Raw genomic sequence first — 18,283 nt, 5'->3', positions numbered from 1 at the left:
TTGTGTCCTAGCCCAGACAGTGCAGGGAAGAGAAAGCTGGATGTGGGATTTCAAAGATAATCTCCCTACCAGATGGCAAAACATCCCATATTCCTTTTGAGGTTCCCCACGTGATCCCCTGTAAGGGGTGTGTGGGGCTGGTGGGGGTATATATATATATGCTCACACACAATTATTATGAAATCACGTGACACGGGTGCGTATGCTAATAACAGCCGTAACGTCACATTAATCCAGTGACCTGGTTAAGCCCCCCGACTGAAGGAAGTGAGTGTGGGAAGGCAGGGAGGGGGAGCTGCCAGAGCCGGAGAGGAGAGAGGAGACGGAGAGACAAAGCTCGCTCCCTCTCTCCCTCTCACACACACACACACACTCTCACACACTCATTCACCTCCCGAGTGAGGCGGAGTGGAGCGTATAGCCGAGCGGAGCAGAATGGGAAGTGTTTCAACACAGAGGGAAAGAGAAGCAGAGAGAGGCACATAGGAGGCACACACACACTATCATCACACACTTTCTTTCCTCGTACAACACCCACGCGCCGAGCTCGCGTGGATCCCGGCTGCCAGGCTGGACGGGACGGCGAGGACGCCCACCTCACGCACACATGCTCGCACGCCCACGGACACACACACTCAGGAGCGTACTATGGTGGTTCAGGGAGCAGTGACGCCCGGGAGGACCCGCCGGCTGATGCTTAAGCTGCCGGTGGGGACTCTACGGAGGAACAGTGGCGAGAGGGTAAGACTTCCCCTCAATTCACACTTTCTTCTTCTTTGACTTTGTCTCCTCTCTGAGACCACATCTTGCCGTGCTGTTGTGTGTGTGTGTGTGTGTGAGTGGGATTTAAAAAGGGTTCTTCTTGGCTAATCCAGGAGGCGGTATTAGATTTGAATTGGTGGAAAGGCAAGTCAAGAGCAAAGCTTTTAATCTCCACAGTGGACAATACTTCTCTGTGTTTCTCTTCCTGTCAGTCCGAGTCTGTCAATCTTTCCAGAGCTCAGTCTGTCTCTGTCGCCGCTAATGTATTCCACCGCAGCCCCTCGGTTTTCAAGGTTACAGGGAAGTCTCACTGTGGGAGTGCTGTCTTTGAGTGCAGCTTGTTTGCCCGTCACTGTCAACGCAATTGAACTGACTTGAGGCATGAGTTAGTTTCCTTTTATCAAGCAGAGCCACACGAAGCCTCGCCTTCAGCGTGATTTAAAGTGCTGGATCCTGTCCCACCTGGGCTTTTTCACACACACACACACACACACACACACACACTGGGAATCAGTTTGTCTGCCAGGCATCAGGCGCTTTATGTGTTTGTGTAAATCTGGTGGGTGTGGGCTGAAGGCAGAAGATAATAGTTTTCCTGCTAAAAGCTTAAGACGTGGAATGCGCGTCGCAAACTTAACCTTTATGTCAGTTTTAGAGACAGGCTGTAACCTGCCAGGTGATTCACCTCTTTTGCTCTCCGACGAAGTTGTTTACACCGCGAGAAAGCTGCATGTGGATAAAGAAAGTATGCACTCAGGTTTGCAGCTGCGAGTGCGTTTGTGATTCCCCCCCCCCCCCAACGCATTCATTCTGTGATGCATGTCAGCCCTCTTTCATGTTGTAAATACGCCGGTATTAAAGTGAATCAGAAATAAGTAGAGAGTGTGTGTGTGTGTATGCAGGTGATGAGCGAGCTGAGCTTACGGCTCATCTGAACTGCTTTCCCAAAATCATGAGGTGCTTATAGGATCATAGCGAATTGTATTTCATCTCTTCCCACTTGATGTAATGTGACTTTAGTTTCATTAACACGCCTCTTTGAGTAACTTCTGAGAGTCGCTAGTCTCTTTGTAGTTCTCTCTTTGATTGAGCGAGTACACAGAGGATACAGTACTGTGCCTCATGCTATCAGAAATTACACAGTTTGGCTTCTATATCATGGATGAAAACAGCTTTCACTTTAATAAGACCAGACACATTCCCTGCCTGCTTCAACACAAAAGTAACTTTCACATCTCCTCACATAGGGCTGCAACGACAATTATTTTCATTAATGATTAATCTGTCGATTATTTCCTCAATTAATCTATAAATTGTTCGGTCTATAAAATGTCAAAAAATTGTGAAAAATGTCAATCAGTGTTTCCCAAAGCCCAAGATGACGTCCTCAAATGTCTTGTTTTGGCCACAACTCAAAGATATTCATGGTGTCTTCAAATGAAACTCGTATTTACAACATGGGAAGTCGTGTACATAATATTCTTGGCATTCAAGTGGTAAAGTCGTGAGAAAAATATAACGTTACTGTCAAGTAAGCAAGTGGGTAACATAAGACATGTTATAAGATTACGAAGAAAAACAATATACGACTAAAATTACGATACATTAACTTATTATGCATCGAAAAATTAACTCCCATGGGGTCCGCCATTTCTGACAACGTCAACAAACACATCGCATCTCGTGAACTCTGAGCTTTCAGAAACTTTCCACTTATGAGGTTGTGAATACAACAAGAGGGGGGGGGGCGTTCATACGGACTCTTCTCATGAACACGGTAAACACGACCCCGTTTGAATGCACCATACGTAATAAAACTTTCTTGGGTTCCGGCAGGGCCAACCGCCTAAGATTCTCAAATTAAAGAGAGAGGACGACGGAATCAGTTTAAGGGGGTTTATTGGCATCCAAACCATGGTTTCTGCAGCGCAAAAGAATACATAAATCAAATTAGTAATATAAATTAAATACTAAATAACAAATGAACAATTACAAGCTGTGGTCAATAACTGGCTTGAAAACAAGGGGGTTACAAATTAACATAGGTCAAATAACAGGCTTACATTCGCAGGGACGCATGGCATGGTTGGATGGTGCAGCAGAGAGCTCTGCTGCTCTCTGCTGTGGGCCCTATATAGTCTTTGGAGCAACACACCTGACTGCAGTTGCCAATCAGGGGGAGGGGAATGAATGGCCTCAGTGGATTGAGGCCACCTGTGTGTAATTGGCCAGCAGGCAGGGGAATGATTTGATGAGGTTATCCTGTCCATGGCAGAGACTGTCATAGAGGAATAAAGAAACCAGAAAGTATTCACATTTAAGAAGCTGGAATCTGAGAATTCAACTAATCGATTCATCAATGCAGCTCTACACAGAAACACATAAAACACAACCTGGTTCCTTTGCTTCTGTAGTAGAACCAAGCAACTTGAGAGGTCTCCAACGATATAAGTTATAATTTGTCCTGATGCTTTCAGGTCTCATTATCCCAAAGAGTTCAGGTTGTGTGTTATTAATTCTGTAGTGGCTGCAAAACTGATTAACTGTGATCTAACTGGCCGGCTGTCGTAGTACTGCTTGATTGGAAGAAACCGAATATTCACTGTCCTTTTCAGAGAAGTAATTGCTACTGGTTGATTGGCTGGTGCACACACACACACACACACAAACACACACACACACAGAGCCACTCAAATCACCTTAATTAATGGAGAAAAGCAGATTTTCTCACACAGGAGCGGAGGGAGGTCTCTCTCTCTCTCTCTCTCTCTCTCTCTCTGATTGCATTCCCATTCTTCTTGCAGCCAGCTGTGTTGCAGACAGACCGAAGGGGGGATTACTCACTCGCATTATTGTACTGTTGTGCTGCAAAAATGACTGAATAGATGGATGTGCATCAGCTTGCCAATGCTGTGTAAGGCAGTGAATGCATCAGATTTTCATAACAGTTATTCATCAAACCACACGGCCAGAAAAGTGTTGTCAATAAATTGACGGTTTTAAAATCATCAGACTGTCTGACTGATACCTCCCCTCGGTGTTGGCAGGTGAACGAAGCTTGGCGATCGACCGGTTTCTACCCTAGAGGCTCTGTAAAGGTTGGCTGTCTCTCGGGTTGTGATGACGTTACCTTCATATGTCCTCGATGAGCCACTGAGATACTTTCACTTCTACACACAGCTGCAGCTTTGTCCTGCTCTGACTTGTTAGATAACTCGTCGTGTTATCGTCCAATCTCCGCCTTACGCAACTGCGTGAGCTGCATAGATTTAGAGATAACAGCATATGGGCAAAATATTGACAAAATCTATATCTATAAGCAGCTGACTGAGCAGAGTGGGATGTTGTAGTGGGAATGTTTATTGCTGCAAGCTTAGATCCAAATAAAAGTCATTTGCTCACTTTTAAACCTACTTTCTTCACATCATTCAGCATTTCCCAGGTTTGTAGGTGCGCATCGCCACTGGCTGAACACTTTCCTCCAAAACTATTAGCATTAGTTAACATGTTTGAAAGATATTTTCAAAACACATTTTCCAGATTGCTCTTCACCTTCCAGATTGCCGAGTGAAATAGGCGGACCACCTTCTCATCTGCGCCCCGTCACTCGTCTAATGCAGATGAATGGCCTCACGTTCGTGTCAGTAGTTTCTGATGGATGTGGGTTTCTCTATCGCAGTTAATTGAGTAATATCTACGGGGAGAACATAGAGCATCTTTGTTCAATGGCTATGACACATTTGAACAAAACATGCCTCGTTTACTCCACGACAATAGGTGAGGAGGCGAACTTGATTACTCCCCTTCTTCTCTATGAATCACTTTCTTTTTCTATACCTCATTCACTCCTTCTACTCCTCGTTATCGTGGCTCAAAATCTCAAAGTCTTCACATCTAGACTCGTCATGCTTCTTTCCCACTCATTCCTCCTTTATTCTGGCTCTTGCATACCTTTCAGTACAACAGTTTTGAGAAAGTAAAAGTGGCAACACATGAGAGAAACGTATCAGCATGGACAAAATGGGATAGAAGGTAGTGGTGGGTGTGATTTTTTTTTTTTTTTTTATTACGATTTTTCAATGCTAGAATCAATATATTTGCTTAATTGGAGTCTATGCGGAGATAGAAGAAAGTTACTGCTTTTATTATTGTAGTATGAATAAAGTGATGTCATATCTGTTCCGTATCTGTCAACCAAAACAAACCGCAGTGGGCAGCAACGAGAAAATAGAAAACGGCGGATGGTCGGTGTGGATACAACCTGCACCCTCACATTTTAAATCCAAAGCGGTAAACACTACTATTTTGGGTTGCTGGAAAAAATTGAAATAATACCTGACAATGACTGATAGATTTGACTTCAGGACATCTCGGACTACATACATGCTGAAAATCAAACATTTTTACTGCATCAATTTAGAGATTTTCCAAAGTAAAAGTCCCTATAAGTGTATGATTCAACCTTTTTGTCTAGTGTTAAAAAAGTTAACAAAAATCGCAATACGTATTAATACATATCGAATTGGCACCCAAGTATCGTGATAGTATCAAATCGGGAGATGGGTGAATCGTCCCAGCCGTAATAGAAGGACTTATATGTAGCAGAACACGAGGTGTTTACAGTATAATATGATGATAATAAAATGCACAGTTGGTGTTGGCAGGTTAAAACAGCTTCTTTTAGGGGATGTTTACCGTTGTAGAATTAGGATTATCCTCCGCCTTTGTTATCCTGCTATCATGTTAAGCTGCTCAGCTCTTTTCTGTAAAATTTAGAACAAAAACAAACAAAGAGAAGACAGTGCACGAGGAAGAGCGAGACATGTGTGTGTTTTTGTGTGTGTCGGGGTTCTAAACAGACGAAAAACATTTCAGATTTGAGGTTGAATCACTCTCCAAGGAAACATGTTGTTGTCAGGGGCACCGCAGGGGAGCGAGGGTTTAAAGGTGGGAGGGGTGGATCACTGTCGGAGAAGTTCACACAGACACACACACATGTTCAAAACACACGTTCATGAGCGGAATAGGAATGCAAACACACAATGGCATGACTGTAGTTTACCACTATAGGACTGGAAGCTAGAGGCAGCCAGGAAAGCGGTGAGGCAGGAATACTAATCGATCCTGGTTACCTTTAAACATGCCGTCTGCACCAATCACAGAGAAGGTCAGCTCTGAACTCTGGCGTTCTGCGGGGTCAGGTTGATACTCCGCTCGCTTCTCATCAGTCTGATCTAATTGTCTCGACATTAGAGTCAGGTTTTATTTAAGCTGCTGCAAAGTTGACGCGGACGCCAAAGGAACAACATTGAAAATGTTTTCTTTTATCGGCGCTCTGTTAGCACATATCAGTTCTGAGGTGTGAGTGTTTGCCCCCGCGGCTCTGCTCTGCCTCGCTACAGTATTGATTCCCAACTTGCCCCCAGGACTGGAGGTGAGAGAGAGCTGTGGTCAGTCAGTCCAATTAGAAACACAAAGAAAAAAGGGGAGGAAAGAAAGAGGTGGGAAAAGCTGGAGCTAAAGACCCCTCTTGCACCACACCCTGTTTGGCATGAAAGGGGACCCCCCTTTTCTCCCCAAGGCAGCTCACAAGGAAGAATGTTTTTGAGCGAGGGAGGAAAAGGGGGGAGACTCCCACCCTCCTCTCTCCACCCTGCCTCTTTCATCACTCTCTGCTATGATTTTTTTTTCAGTCTTTTATTCCCCGTCCAAAATCAAGACCTAAAGACACAGCTGCACGCGAGTTCAAAGTAAATCTGAACGATCAAACAATGAAGAGATGATCGCCCATTGATTGTGAGTGAAGGCTGAAGGCAGCGAGTTGCTGATGATGTGTTTTCTCTACGGACACAGTTTGCTATAGCAGGGTATAGCTATATGGCTGAGACTGGACTCCTCCGTCCTCCATCCGCCAAAACACCCCCAGACAGCGGATGGATGTGATGTGATGTTCCCATCCTCCACGCAGCCACCTTCATGCAGAGCTCACAATGATTTCTTCATTTATCTCTATCGCTTCTCTATTCTCAGAAATGATTGCGTGGAAGACAGAGAGAGACAAGACAGAGCGGAGAAAAAAGACAAGTGTGGGTTGATGGGAAGGAGTCCCATCTTCCCCAAAAACAGGATGTGGAGACCCCGAAATGTTCCTTAAATATCCCAGCACAATCTGTGGCCTTTGTTAGACAGAGATAACACGACTCGATGAGAACGGAGGCACTGTCTGTGACTCACTCACATGAAGGGGTTTATTCATAGTGTGTGTGTGTGTGTGTGTGTGTGTGTGTGTGTGTGTGTTGTATGAGTTCATTTGTGAATCCTGCTGTGACAGAATAAGTGGAATAGAAAAGAGGGTTGGGGAGAAAAAGAGAATATTTCTCTTGTAAAATTTAAAGAAAATGGTAAAGACTTTCTTGAAGATGTGGTAGGAGTGTGTGTGTGTGTGTGTGTGTGTGTGTGCGTGTGTATGTGTGTGTGTGTGTGTGTGTGTGTGTGTGTGTGTGTGTGTGTGTGCGTGGGTGGGCGTGTGTACGAGTGACAAAGAAACAGAGCGGGAAACGGTTAGAAAGAGCGAGAGAGAGTGCGAGAGGTGCAGTCTCTTGTTTTCCCGTGGGTGTACTGCAGTAACATAGTAATCCTCATTAATATTTATCTGCCAGGCAAAGTGGAGAGAATGATTAGCTTTGAGAGTGTGTGCGTGCATGTGAGTGTACACCCCTTTGTGCATGTGTGCATGTGTGTGTGTGTGTGTGTGTATAACATATTACAGCATACAACACATGAACTAGGTCAACTTCTATACTTAAGAGACTAACAACTCCTGATACTTCAAAGGTTTGGTGTCATCGTGGGGGTTTCTCTTTGCATGCACGCACAGTAAACAGTATTTTTTAATTATTCCAAGCACACACATATTATGAAAACTGAAGCTCACATAAAGAAGCTCCCTGCTTTCATCCCCCCTACTCGAGCCACGTTATGTTATTGATTTTCCCTGCTCGCACCTCTAATACAATCACATTAAACTAGACTGATCGGAATTGAATTTCAGACCGGGTCTATACACGTATGTCACTTGTAATCTCCGTCACGGTGATGGTGGTGTGTGGGCGTGTTGCAAATAAGAAGCCTGCAAAAAAGCCAGATGCCAGGTTTGTTGTCAGACAAAGTGCACGAGTATAGCGCCTGTACAACTTTTTCCTGTATGTCACATGCACTTTCTCCTCTCGTTTTGGTGCGTTTGTGCGCCACGGCTGAGAATGTTCTCGTGAATTTATAGTGTCTGTGACCCATTTCCCTCCACTGCTCTCCCTCTCTCTCTCTCTCTCTCCCTCTCTGACTCGCATGCACTCTAATATAACACGCCTGAGAGGAGATCAGAGAGCAGGGGGAAGATTGAGAGATAGAAAGAGATATGAGGGAGAGATGAAAGAGGGAGACAGGGAGACAGGAGAAAGTGAGAGGGTAGAAGAGAAAACTGAGAGCAGGACATGGAGGAGAGAAACTCTACTCCTTTTCCTGTTTCCTGTCTGTGTCAGGACCTCACAACTGACTGAGTACAGGTTTGATTATCATCAATATGTGGATGAATGCATGTGAGAAAGAATGAAATAACACATTATCTCACTGTTTGACTGTCAATTCCTGTCCATCACGAGGGAAATAGTGTCTTCGTCTGAAATTGCATACTATTCACTACATACTATGTGTACTATCAACTATCAACATACTTTTGTCTAACTAAACAGTAGTATGTAACTTTTCGGACGCACTGAGCTGTAATTTACGCCGTCACTTCCTGAGAGACTCCTTGCCGGTTGGAGACGTGTAACCATGGTAACCCGTGCCAACCTCGTGTGACGAAAACAACGGTTTGTGAGAATCTGAATTCATTTAAAATGTATATTACAACTAGCAAAGTGGAATCTTATTCTTACAGTTAAAGCCTCATTGATGTTACAGAGCTGTCCGCCAACGTCTGTTATGAACGTTGTTGTTACTGCCGCATTGCATTGTGGGATATTCATGCTGCCGTAGTGTGCATACAGTAATATTTCACCAGAAATAGTATGCAATTCACGTACTATTGCTTTCATACTAATTATTCGGACATACTAAAATATCTCACATACTGTTTGAGCGTACTAAATAGCATGTTAGTGTGGAATTTCGGACGCAACCAGTGTCTTTTCTCTCCGTCTTTATTACTACGGTAACAGCCGTCCAGCTGACACTCAGCTGGTGCTGACTGTTTACATCACAGGGCCTGTGTGACCTTTCCCAGGATTCAGCGGGACATTGCACACACACAGAATCATGGGAACAGTGAGTGCACTGTCATACCTAACCTCCCCCCTCCCTCCCTCCCTCCCTCCCTCCCACCCTCGCCGCCACAACAAATATTTACACCCCTCGTAAATTACAGTGGCTGAGAGGTGAACGTCTCCAGCCTTCGTGTGTATAGCTCAGATTCATTTTTGGAAAATTCACACTGTAGGAATGCCACACATTCCTCATGGGTTTCTCAAGACGCCACCGAGGGAGCGGTGTGATAGAGGGATGAGAACGAGGGACGTTGGAGCATGCGGTTGGTGATATGAAGTGCATTTAAAGAGATGCAAGCTTATTGCATTATTGGGGATTAGGATTTGTGTGCAGTGAACCTTCTGCAATTAATTAGCCATCTGTGGGAAAATAAAAAGAACACACAGCGAGAGAGAGAAATAGAACGTTAAAAATACAATTTGTCATATTTACTTGTATACTATAGTTGATTAATGCCGTGGCAGTAACTCTCCTGTTGACATTCAGTAACAAACAAACGCTATGAGCAGCATACAACAATTTATATGCACACACCAACTCAGCAGTACAGGAGTGACCTCTTACATCGATAAAACCCCTCCATGAATCAGAGCGGGCTATACGAAAGACCATTTAATCCACCTACAGTCAGACTGGGTTTGGTAGGAAGGAAGGCAGAGAATTACTGTATAGGACAGAGTTATTGAATCCTCTATTGATCAAGGCTTCCTGAGGAAAGTGGAAAAAGTGAATCGGCTGAATAAAACCATCGGATATTTGAGCTTTTTTTCTTTTTAAATGTTTAGACTGGCATAAGAAATCCTTACTGACTCAACAGAGGTCCGCTGGAGCTATAAAGTATGCGCCTGTGTTCGATTTCAGAATGATTTCAGCGTTCATATCGCACATAACGCAGAGAGCATTGATCATTTCAGCTTTATTGTTTTAGCAGTGCAGCTAAGCCAAGAGTTTATCACAGACTGGCGAGGATAATACACACACAGACTGTAGGCTTGGCACAGGTTTGTATGTGGGGGTTGTATTGCCTCCATGTGGCCATTGTTGCAAATGTAAGATAAGCTTCATTGTGGATTTCTATCACAAATAAACCATCAAGTTTGATGTATTCAATCGTATTTTACATGCTCTGCACATTCTGTGCAAGCAATGATAATGCGTGGGTAAGATGGGTTGTACAGTATATTCTTGGATTTCTTTGGAGGGATTTGGACAGGTCAGGTCAGGATACTCCAGCCTGGGAAAACCGTCTCAGAGGAAAAATGTCTCCTTTTTAAAAAAAAACATTCTGGCTACAATCCCAGAGCTGTTATAAAGCAGCATACTTGTGACGTTGGAGGCCAAATATCAGCGTTATATGTATGTGCATGTGTTTGGCTGTGTTTGTATAGATAGTGTGCAGTCCGTCCAGGTGTGTGAGAAGGTGTGCAGTCCGTAAGCACGCCCCCCCTCTTTATTTGAAAAGTGAGAGAGAGTGCTGTCTGTCTCCGGCACCGGACTGGTTGCTCTCCATGTGAGCTGCAGAACGAGAGTGCATATCGCTTTAAAAACAACTCGGGAGACTAAGAGACCGGCTGCATTTCCTTGGTGGGAATGTTTGTGTTTGTGGCGCACGGACCAACGGACGGAGGGTGCATTGCTTCAGTGAGAAGGAGAAAAGAGAGATGAAGGGAGGAGGAGGAGGAGGAAGAAGAGGGGAAGAGTCAGCAGGGACCATTAGCTGTGTGGGACCGGGACCAGAAGGAGTACCAGCAGGGTTTGACCTTGAGGAGACATCAGACTGCTGAATCCCAGAGATACTGAGAGTGGACAGAGAGCAGGAGAGGACACTATCCCGTCTCTCTGTGGCTTACCTCTGGAGATGACCTGGTTATTATCTACTGGAGCTAAGTGGTATCAGGAGGACAATGAAGGCTAATTCATTCTAATTACCTGGGTCTCTGTGGATTTGACCTTTAATGGCTCACCTGTGCAAAATAAAGGGTTGTTAATGTGATACCTGTGGATATCCCGTTGATATACTGCTCTACTGCACGTACCTCTCTCATCACAGAGAGCTTGTAGTCAGGGACGTAATGGAGGCAGTGTTGTTGGGTCTGGACGAGGCGGTCTGTACTCGGCAGGGTCTGCTCTGGACTCTCACCTCAACGGCCCTCCGACGTCTGCGTGTGCATGCCAGGAACTTTCCTGCACCCCTGCATCTATTACACACACACAGGTGTGTTTCAAGGCCGCTCTACCAGGTAGGCTGCAACTCACATACACACAAAACAATCATAACGTGCATGTGCATAGCATTTATTTGCAACCACCTATTGTCTGCACACTGTGCCACCTGTGGAGATGGATATCCGGTATAGGAAACAATTATAAAAGAATGATTCCACACTTGTGTCAAGGCTTGGGACCAAAGGATAGATGATGTACTGTAGGCCAGGCATGTCCTTCAGGTGATAGACCGGGGCCAGAGACAGGGACAGGGTTAAACATGACTGATTGGTTTCATTAAGCGTGGAGGACAGAACTGGGTTAGGTTGTTGTGGCTATAGTGAACACATATGCTGACACACACAACTCAGGTGCATGTGGAGCATTGGCCCGCCAAGTTCAGAAAACACTGCTTTGTTTTACATTGTTGTCCTCGTACTGAGGATGCAGAGCCCAGAGCCTTAACAGGAAGTTGTATTGCTAGGGTCACTATAAAGGAGTCGTAACTAAGCTGTTAAGCCGGTAAGTGTTTCTATGGATATGTGAAAGGGGGATGCTTGCACACAAAACACACACAGACGCTGTTTTATAGGCTGTCTGGCCGGTCACCATGCCTCCATCGCCTTGCCCAGTCAATCTAAATCTGGTGATGCACTACATGTGTCCGCTTACTTCAAAAGAACAGTTTCCACCGGTGAATGAATTGTTGTAATTGTTCCATTAGAAGCGACTGAATCTTTCGGGCTTTGTGTTTGTCTCGCTGTGATTCAGCAAAATGGTTGATCAGTATTCTCTTCAGCGTGTCTCAATCGGTACTCGAGGCTTTCATGGAGCCATTAGTATTCCCCGGGCGTCTCACCTGCCCTGTATGCAGCTGGCACTGCCAGGACAAACCCAATACTCTCACAGACAGAAAGAGAGACTAATCGGACCGGTTGCTATAGATAACAGAAAGCATATACGCTGTACTGCAGATAGCACAAAATCATCCTCCAGCATCAGTGTATCACTTAAACACAATCATCTACATGCACACATACACAATGTGACTTTTCCTGTCCTTTTGCTCCAATTCCTTTATGCTCAAGAGGGGAATAAACTGGATTGTTATTCTAACTTTTGTCTTCAGATGTGTTTTTTTATGTAGCTGCTATAAGTTTAAGCATCCTGAGGGAGGGCAACACAATCAGAGGAAACTGAAATAACATACCAGACCTCCTCCCTAAGACAAACCTGTCCTTAACACTCCCTCCTGGTACAGAGACGTGCTGAAAGAGGCCTTTCAAACAGAGGTGTTTCAACACTTTTACCAAAACATCCTCTGGATGAGAGCTTTGATGAGCTACAAACGATATCTCTCCCCACCCCCCCCGGCCTGATGAAGTGGTACGCTCTAAGGTGGAGCGGTTCATAGTGGAGGGAGTTACAAAAGCAGGGAAGGAGGGGTCAGTGTGTCAGGCTGCAGGATGGGGATATCCCTGGCTCACTGCTTCCTCTATTACTGTTAATGAGATACCCAGCCTCACTCACACAATGGAGAGAGAGACAGACTTAACCGTGTCTATATATTTCATCAACCTGTTTTCACTTTCATCACTCCTTTTCCACCTTCTTCTTCCATCCTGAAATGAAAATACATTTCCACTCCAGCGCTCTGACCTAAACCTGTTCCCCCATGTCTCTTTTTCCTCTCTCACACTCCGTTTTTGATTTTTCTTTTCCTTCTTAAATTACTTCTTCATTTCTTATTTAACTCTCTTTTCAACTCTCACTGGAGAAGACATCCATCACCAGCAGTCATACATTACTCAATCAGGACAGATATTTCACTGCGCTCGGCTCCAGTGTTTGACACATAGCACGGCGAGGTGATCATTTGACGCTCTGCGTGTTACGTGGAGCGGGCGCCCCGTGTGATTGAGCTGTGGCGTTACAGTAACCAGCGGCGTTTGTGAAGTGTTGTTTGCTCACACAGACCATGCGCTCACGTCTCTCGTGAGAGGACGCAGCCGCGTGTTCACACTTTCGTACATCAGGGTGAGTAATATTGACACAACAGCCTCCAGTCACACATTTTCCTCTAGTGGTATGACCCTTGAAAGAGGGTTTTAGTACTGTCAGGCTCTGCTGTGCCGTGTTAGACAGCGTCTCTGGGTAATTGTTGCGTTGTGTCATTTCTTCTGCACCTCCTCATGGCTCTGTTTTCACACTTTAAAAAATCTAGCTCTGATGGGAGACTTTGGCCAATCAAAGGTCATTTCAGAGAGAGCGTTCCTATTGGCTGTTCATTCAACGTAGGCAGATGTCAATCACTCGCAAACGGGCAAACTAGGCAACGCAGATCAAATATGAATCAAGATTCTGCCTATTTCTCGCCTCAAATGTTTTCAGAAACATCTTGTAGTGTACTGTTTAGCTGTAAAATGAGAAAGTGTGCTCAAGTGGTGGGCGGTGCTTGGTATTTCCTCAACTGATCTCAACATGGCAGCCTAGTTACAAACTTTCATTTTACAGCTAAACAGTACACTCCAAGATGTTTCTGAAAACATTTGAGGCGAGAAATCGGCATTACAGTCACAGAACCTTGATTCATATTTGATCAGCGCTGCCTAGTTTGACCGGAGTTCGTGAGTGATTGACAGCTGCTCAGAAACGGCAGGCTCCAGCTCGGCTCTGATTGGTTGTTTTCCTCCGTTCTGTGAAATCTTGCAGATGCCATTAGGAGCACTGGAGGACACAGAGGCACATGATTTTTTTCACATTACCTGTCTCATGCACTACTGTCAGGATATAGTGACCGTTTTATAAAAATAACTTTTTTTAACGATATTTGCTCCATTTGCAGCTTTAAGTTGCTTTCAATTCGCATTGATTTCATCTTTCCGCATCTCATTTCTTTCCTACCATCCCCCCTTCTTACCACCCGACCCCATCCCAAAGGCAGGATATCCTGCCTGGGTTGAGAAGCAGGGTAAGCCCTATAGCAAACACAGGTGGTTGGACTTCCCCTGAGTTGCAAGAATTCCTTATTTACCTGTAATCAGCGCAATCCTGCAACTCACAAGACTAATGTTGTTCCTGTGAATGTGAAGTGACATGTTGTTCAGCAAAACTCATCCTCAGTGTGTTCAACATCCTCGTATCCTGATAGACCAAGTTTATTTCCTGTTGTAGTGCTCGCTAATAACAGTATCTGACAGGAAGCTGCTTCTCCTCAGTGTCAAATAAACTGAGATCCAAGCTGTTTCCTAGCAACGCAATCCCACCGAAAAGTTTTATACATATTTAAAATCTTGCATTATGTCACATCTATCATACATATTCATTAGGGCCCGCTGCTGTGTTAGCTTGTAGGCTCTACTGCATCATATTTAGGAATGAAAAACCCAGGCCAGTTTACTCCCACTGAGCTCATCTGGTCCTGTTTCCTGTGAGAATAGCGCTGTCACTGATCATATTGCTTTCCCACTGACGAGTCCCAGTCCGTCATGATACTAAGCAGAGACACAAGTCTAAAATAACCCAGAAACACAATCCTCCCTCTGTCTAGGAGCCGGATCATTTCTGTCTGTTCTGTTACTTCTTTTGTTTGCGGTCTGATAAGCTGTGGGCGCTCAGTCAAAACCACGGCGTTTTCAAGCAAGTGGATTTCTTGGAAGAGCGGTCCACTGCGACTGCCAGCATGCTCCCCTGAATCAGGACGTGATTGTACTCCGTTCAGGTTGTTACTGTAAAGTCTCTCTCGCTCTCATGTTCAATATATCATCCATTTGTTCTCATGTTCCACTGAAGCAGATGTCAATAACTCACGACAAACAGGCAAATATCCAGAATCTGTGTGTCCTCGCTAATTCCCAGCCTTATTCGTTTTTTCCCCTGTTTTCCATCCAAGCACTTATTGGATGGAGGTTGAAGTTGAACTTGTGACATCCTACTGAAGAATGTTGATCACTATCCCTGTCTGGCAGCCATCTTTGTTCCCATTGCCAAAGTCAGGATCTGTATGTGAGAAAATATTTTCCCAGAACCGACAGAGAGAGAGAGAGAGAGATGTTTGGTGATGGGAGGGGGGTTGAGGGGCCGGAACGGACATTGTCTCAAATTTTTCCAGCGTTTTGCTTGTTGTTTTTTTTGGGGGAATTTTCTAATTTGTTTGCAACTCACCCTGAGGCATGTTTGTGTTTGATATCCCCGCTTAGACACACACGCTCAAACACACAAACACCCCTCTGTAGATCCTGTTGGTGGTTGAAGCCGTTTACAGTGTCTCCCTGGGGATACGGCCTTATTTGCATAGTTGGTCTGGAAAACATTTCCACTGCTCCATTCCCAGGTTTATCAAATACCCAGAGAGTGTGAGTGTAAATGTACTGTATGTGTGTGAAAGAGAACAAGGAAGACGGGGGGTGGGGGGCAGGCTTGTTGATGTCTGAATTTAAGAAAAATGGTTCCTGTGGAGATTCATGTACAGTTCAACCATGGGAAACAATTTCCTCACCACTCCATAAATCATTAATCACGATAAAAATTGTATCTATCTTTCATATTTCGTTGATATAAATGTGTGTTGACGAGTCTCTTGGTGATCTGCGGGCTTGTTACGTGTTAAACATTTAAAGCGCCCCTCCTCCCTCGTGTGCCATGTCATTTAGTTACTGTGCACCATAAGCTTCTTAGCCAATCTAATTTCTCTGGTAATGTGCGAATATGGCACACTACTTGATAGGACGGCCGCTGGCTTGATTAATTACAGGCGTTTGCATGCTCACACGCTCAGTTCCTCACACACAGTCATCCCAAAGGACTACTCTGATTCTCTGACTTAAGGCATATTATTGAATAAAAATGGTATTCCTACTTTGGCATGTCCAGCGAAGCTAAAAAATAATTAAAATGATAAAAAAATATTCCCGACACAAGTATTACCGACAGTGTTTCTGATTTCATATAAAAGGATTTGCCAGTTTTCCCAGATATCAGTTGCCACGTTGGAGACCGTTCAGATGTTAAACACGATAAAACACCCAGATTGCGATGTCTTGCTGGTGTTTTATTGGGCCAAGGTTGAGCGGCCTACTTGATACATCTGGCTGGTATCCCTCTAAATCCTCTAAGTGTGTCTGAGTCGTGGCCCGAGTCATAACTGAGTGGCCAGAGCGGACACCATGTAAGGTTTTTGGAGGTGGTCCTCTCGTATTGAGCGAAGTGATAGGTTTAACTGTGGCATTAGTGATGGGGATATAAGGGCTTATAATGTTTTAGGTTCAGAGGTTAGGGCCTGAGTATAGAATGGTAATCCCGGGGGATTACCAGGGGGAATCTGGTGAATATCTGAGGAAATCCCTCTCAGTGACTCCCAGATCCCCTGTTTGTATAGATATTATATCCTCCAGCAGCATGGCCATGTGTTTACCGAAAAGAGGTTTAAACTTTTGACTGTGTGTGCAGATATGGGTGAGGAAATATCATTTCCTTGGATCAAAACTTCATAGTTTATAACTCTATAAAGACACTTTGATACAGATACAGGACAATTTACACTATCAGTCACATTAATGCTGAATAGAGTGCTAGGAATGAGTCCTTCGAAGTTCCCTCATCTCGAAGTTAATGTTTTTGTAGTTAGATGCCTGAAATAAGGTAGTTAACAAAAAATTGAAGAGATTGTAACGTTTTGTTCTACAAAATAAAATACGTCAGTAAATATCCCACTCGTGAATTTTGAAGCTTTTATGTGTCTTAAAAAAAGGCGGTTGCTAACAAGTGGCTAAATGAGACTACTAAACATCATCACACCGACTTGTCCGTCTTTACAGCCTCGTTTTGTTTACTCATTCGTCACAGAGTTTATTTTCTGCAGTAATCCAAAACCCAATGGATCCCATTGGCTTTTTGTCGAAGGAACCGAGGCGATGCTAACTTCCTGGATGGCCTACAAAAATACGTCATCCCTGCAGCAATCTATTGAGAGTCGGAAATATGATGCACGCGTGTTTGGACTGGGTGGAGCTTAGTCATAGATATCCCATGGTCCTTTGGGGATGCATTACGGTTGGGCGATGTGGAGAAAATCAAATATCACGATATTTTTGACCATTGATGCTTTTACAAGATATTTACATAATGAGATTTTTGTATAAATAATCATCAGTAATGCTGATATAATGACAAAGTGGGTAAAGGCAAATAATGGAACAGCTAGAACAGTCTAGTAAATTCAGAAAATTACATCACTTTACTTTAATGCACAAAATGTAGCCTTTAAAACCAGGAAAAGACAGCACTTATGCCATATTACGCTATTTTGATATCCAAAATCTAAGATGATATGTAGTCTCGTATCACAATATGGATAAATTGCCCAGCCCTGGGAGGCATGTTCAGCCACTATACTATGTTTAATAAGTCATATCAGTCATCAATTTGAAATTTGAAAGCTGGAGGACTCCATTTTGGCTCTCATACATTTTTATTATACGTCCTTTGATACTGCAAATGCCTTCAAACTCTCTCTTTCTCTCTCAAGTATGTGCACCTGTGGGCTAAATTGAATTATGCATACATAAATTGGACACACACATAATGTGTGCCTGCTCATATTCGCCCCACAAGTCTATGTTGCCTGAATTTTTATGTGTGTTTGTGAATTTCAAGGGTTCCAAGGAGCATAAAACACAGAACAGGCTTTTTACAAATTCAACCATAAAGCTACAAAAGAAAATGGCCCCAGTTCTCATTTGTAACCGTGGCACATGATTGATCAGGTGTTTTTATTTATAGAGCAAAAGCTTTTCACCTCCTACCTTCACATTCTGGCTCCCCTCTGAGGCAAAATGGAAGACATTCAATACCTTTACAATGACGGGATTCCCTTTGGACAAGAGGAATTGCGCATACACAGACCACACATACTTGCCAAAGGGCTCTCCCTGCAGATGAGCTGGGTCATTTTTCATTACCCTGGCTCAGAGGAATCAAGTGTGTAGTAATG

At 44.1% G+C, this 18,283-nt stretch overlaps 1 protein-coding gene and 1 long non-coding RNA gene across 7 annotated transcripts in view; one reads left to right on the top strand and one right to left on the bottom strand.

The window, feature by feature from the left end:
- The window catches only part of frmd4a (FERM domain containing 4A), a 129,911-nt gene that overhangs the window by 57,083 nt on the left and 54,545 nt on the right, over nucleotides 1–18,283 (top strand). Inside the window, exon 1 of one of the 6 annotated variants that reach the window (XM_037766223.1) lies at nucleotides 303–741. The exons of 3 other annotated variants lie outside the window; for them this stretch is intronic. In XM_037766223.1, coding sequence (XP_037622151.1) covers nucleotides 649–741 — 93 coding nt within the window. In that variant the 5' untranslated portion in view covers nucleotides 303–648. Of the gene's footprint in view, nucleotides 1–302; nucleotides 742–10,780; nucleotides 11,328–18,283 lie in introns of those variants that run through there. 2 more of the 6 variants (XM_037766221.1, XM_037766222.1) reach the window with 2 other exon arrangements.
- On the bottom strand, nucleotides 2,645–3,033 carry LOC119486253. Its single transcript, XR_005206498.1, has 2 exons — nucleotides 2,826–3,033; nucleotides 2,645–2,683 (listed from the first exon to the last, which is right to left on the bottom strand). It is a non-coding gene; the product is annotated as an uncharacterized LOC119486253 (long non-coding RNA).

This window comes from Sebastes umbrosus, chromosome 4 (genome assembly GCF_015220745.1).
Source record: "Sebastes umbrosus isolate fSebUmb1 chromosome 4, fSebUmb1.pri, whole genome shotgun sequence".
NCBI classification, from domain to species: domain Eukaryota; kingdom Metazoa; phylum Chordata; class Actinopteri; order Perciformes; family Sebastidae; genus Sebastes; species Sebastes umbrosus.
This window is presented reverse-complemented; position numbering and strand designations above follow the sequence as displayed.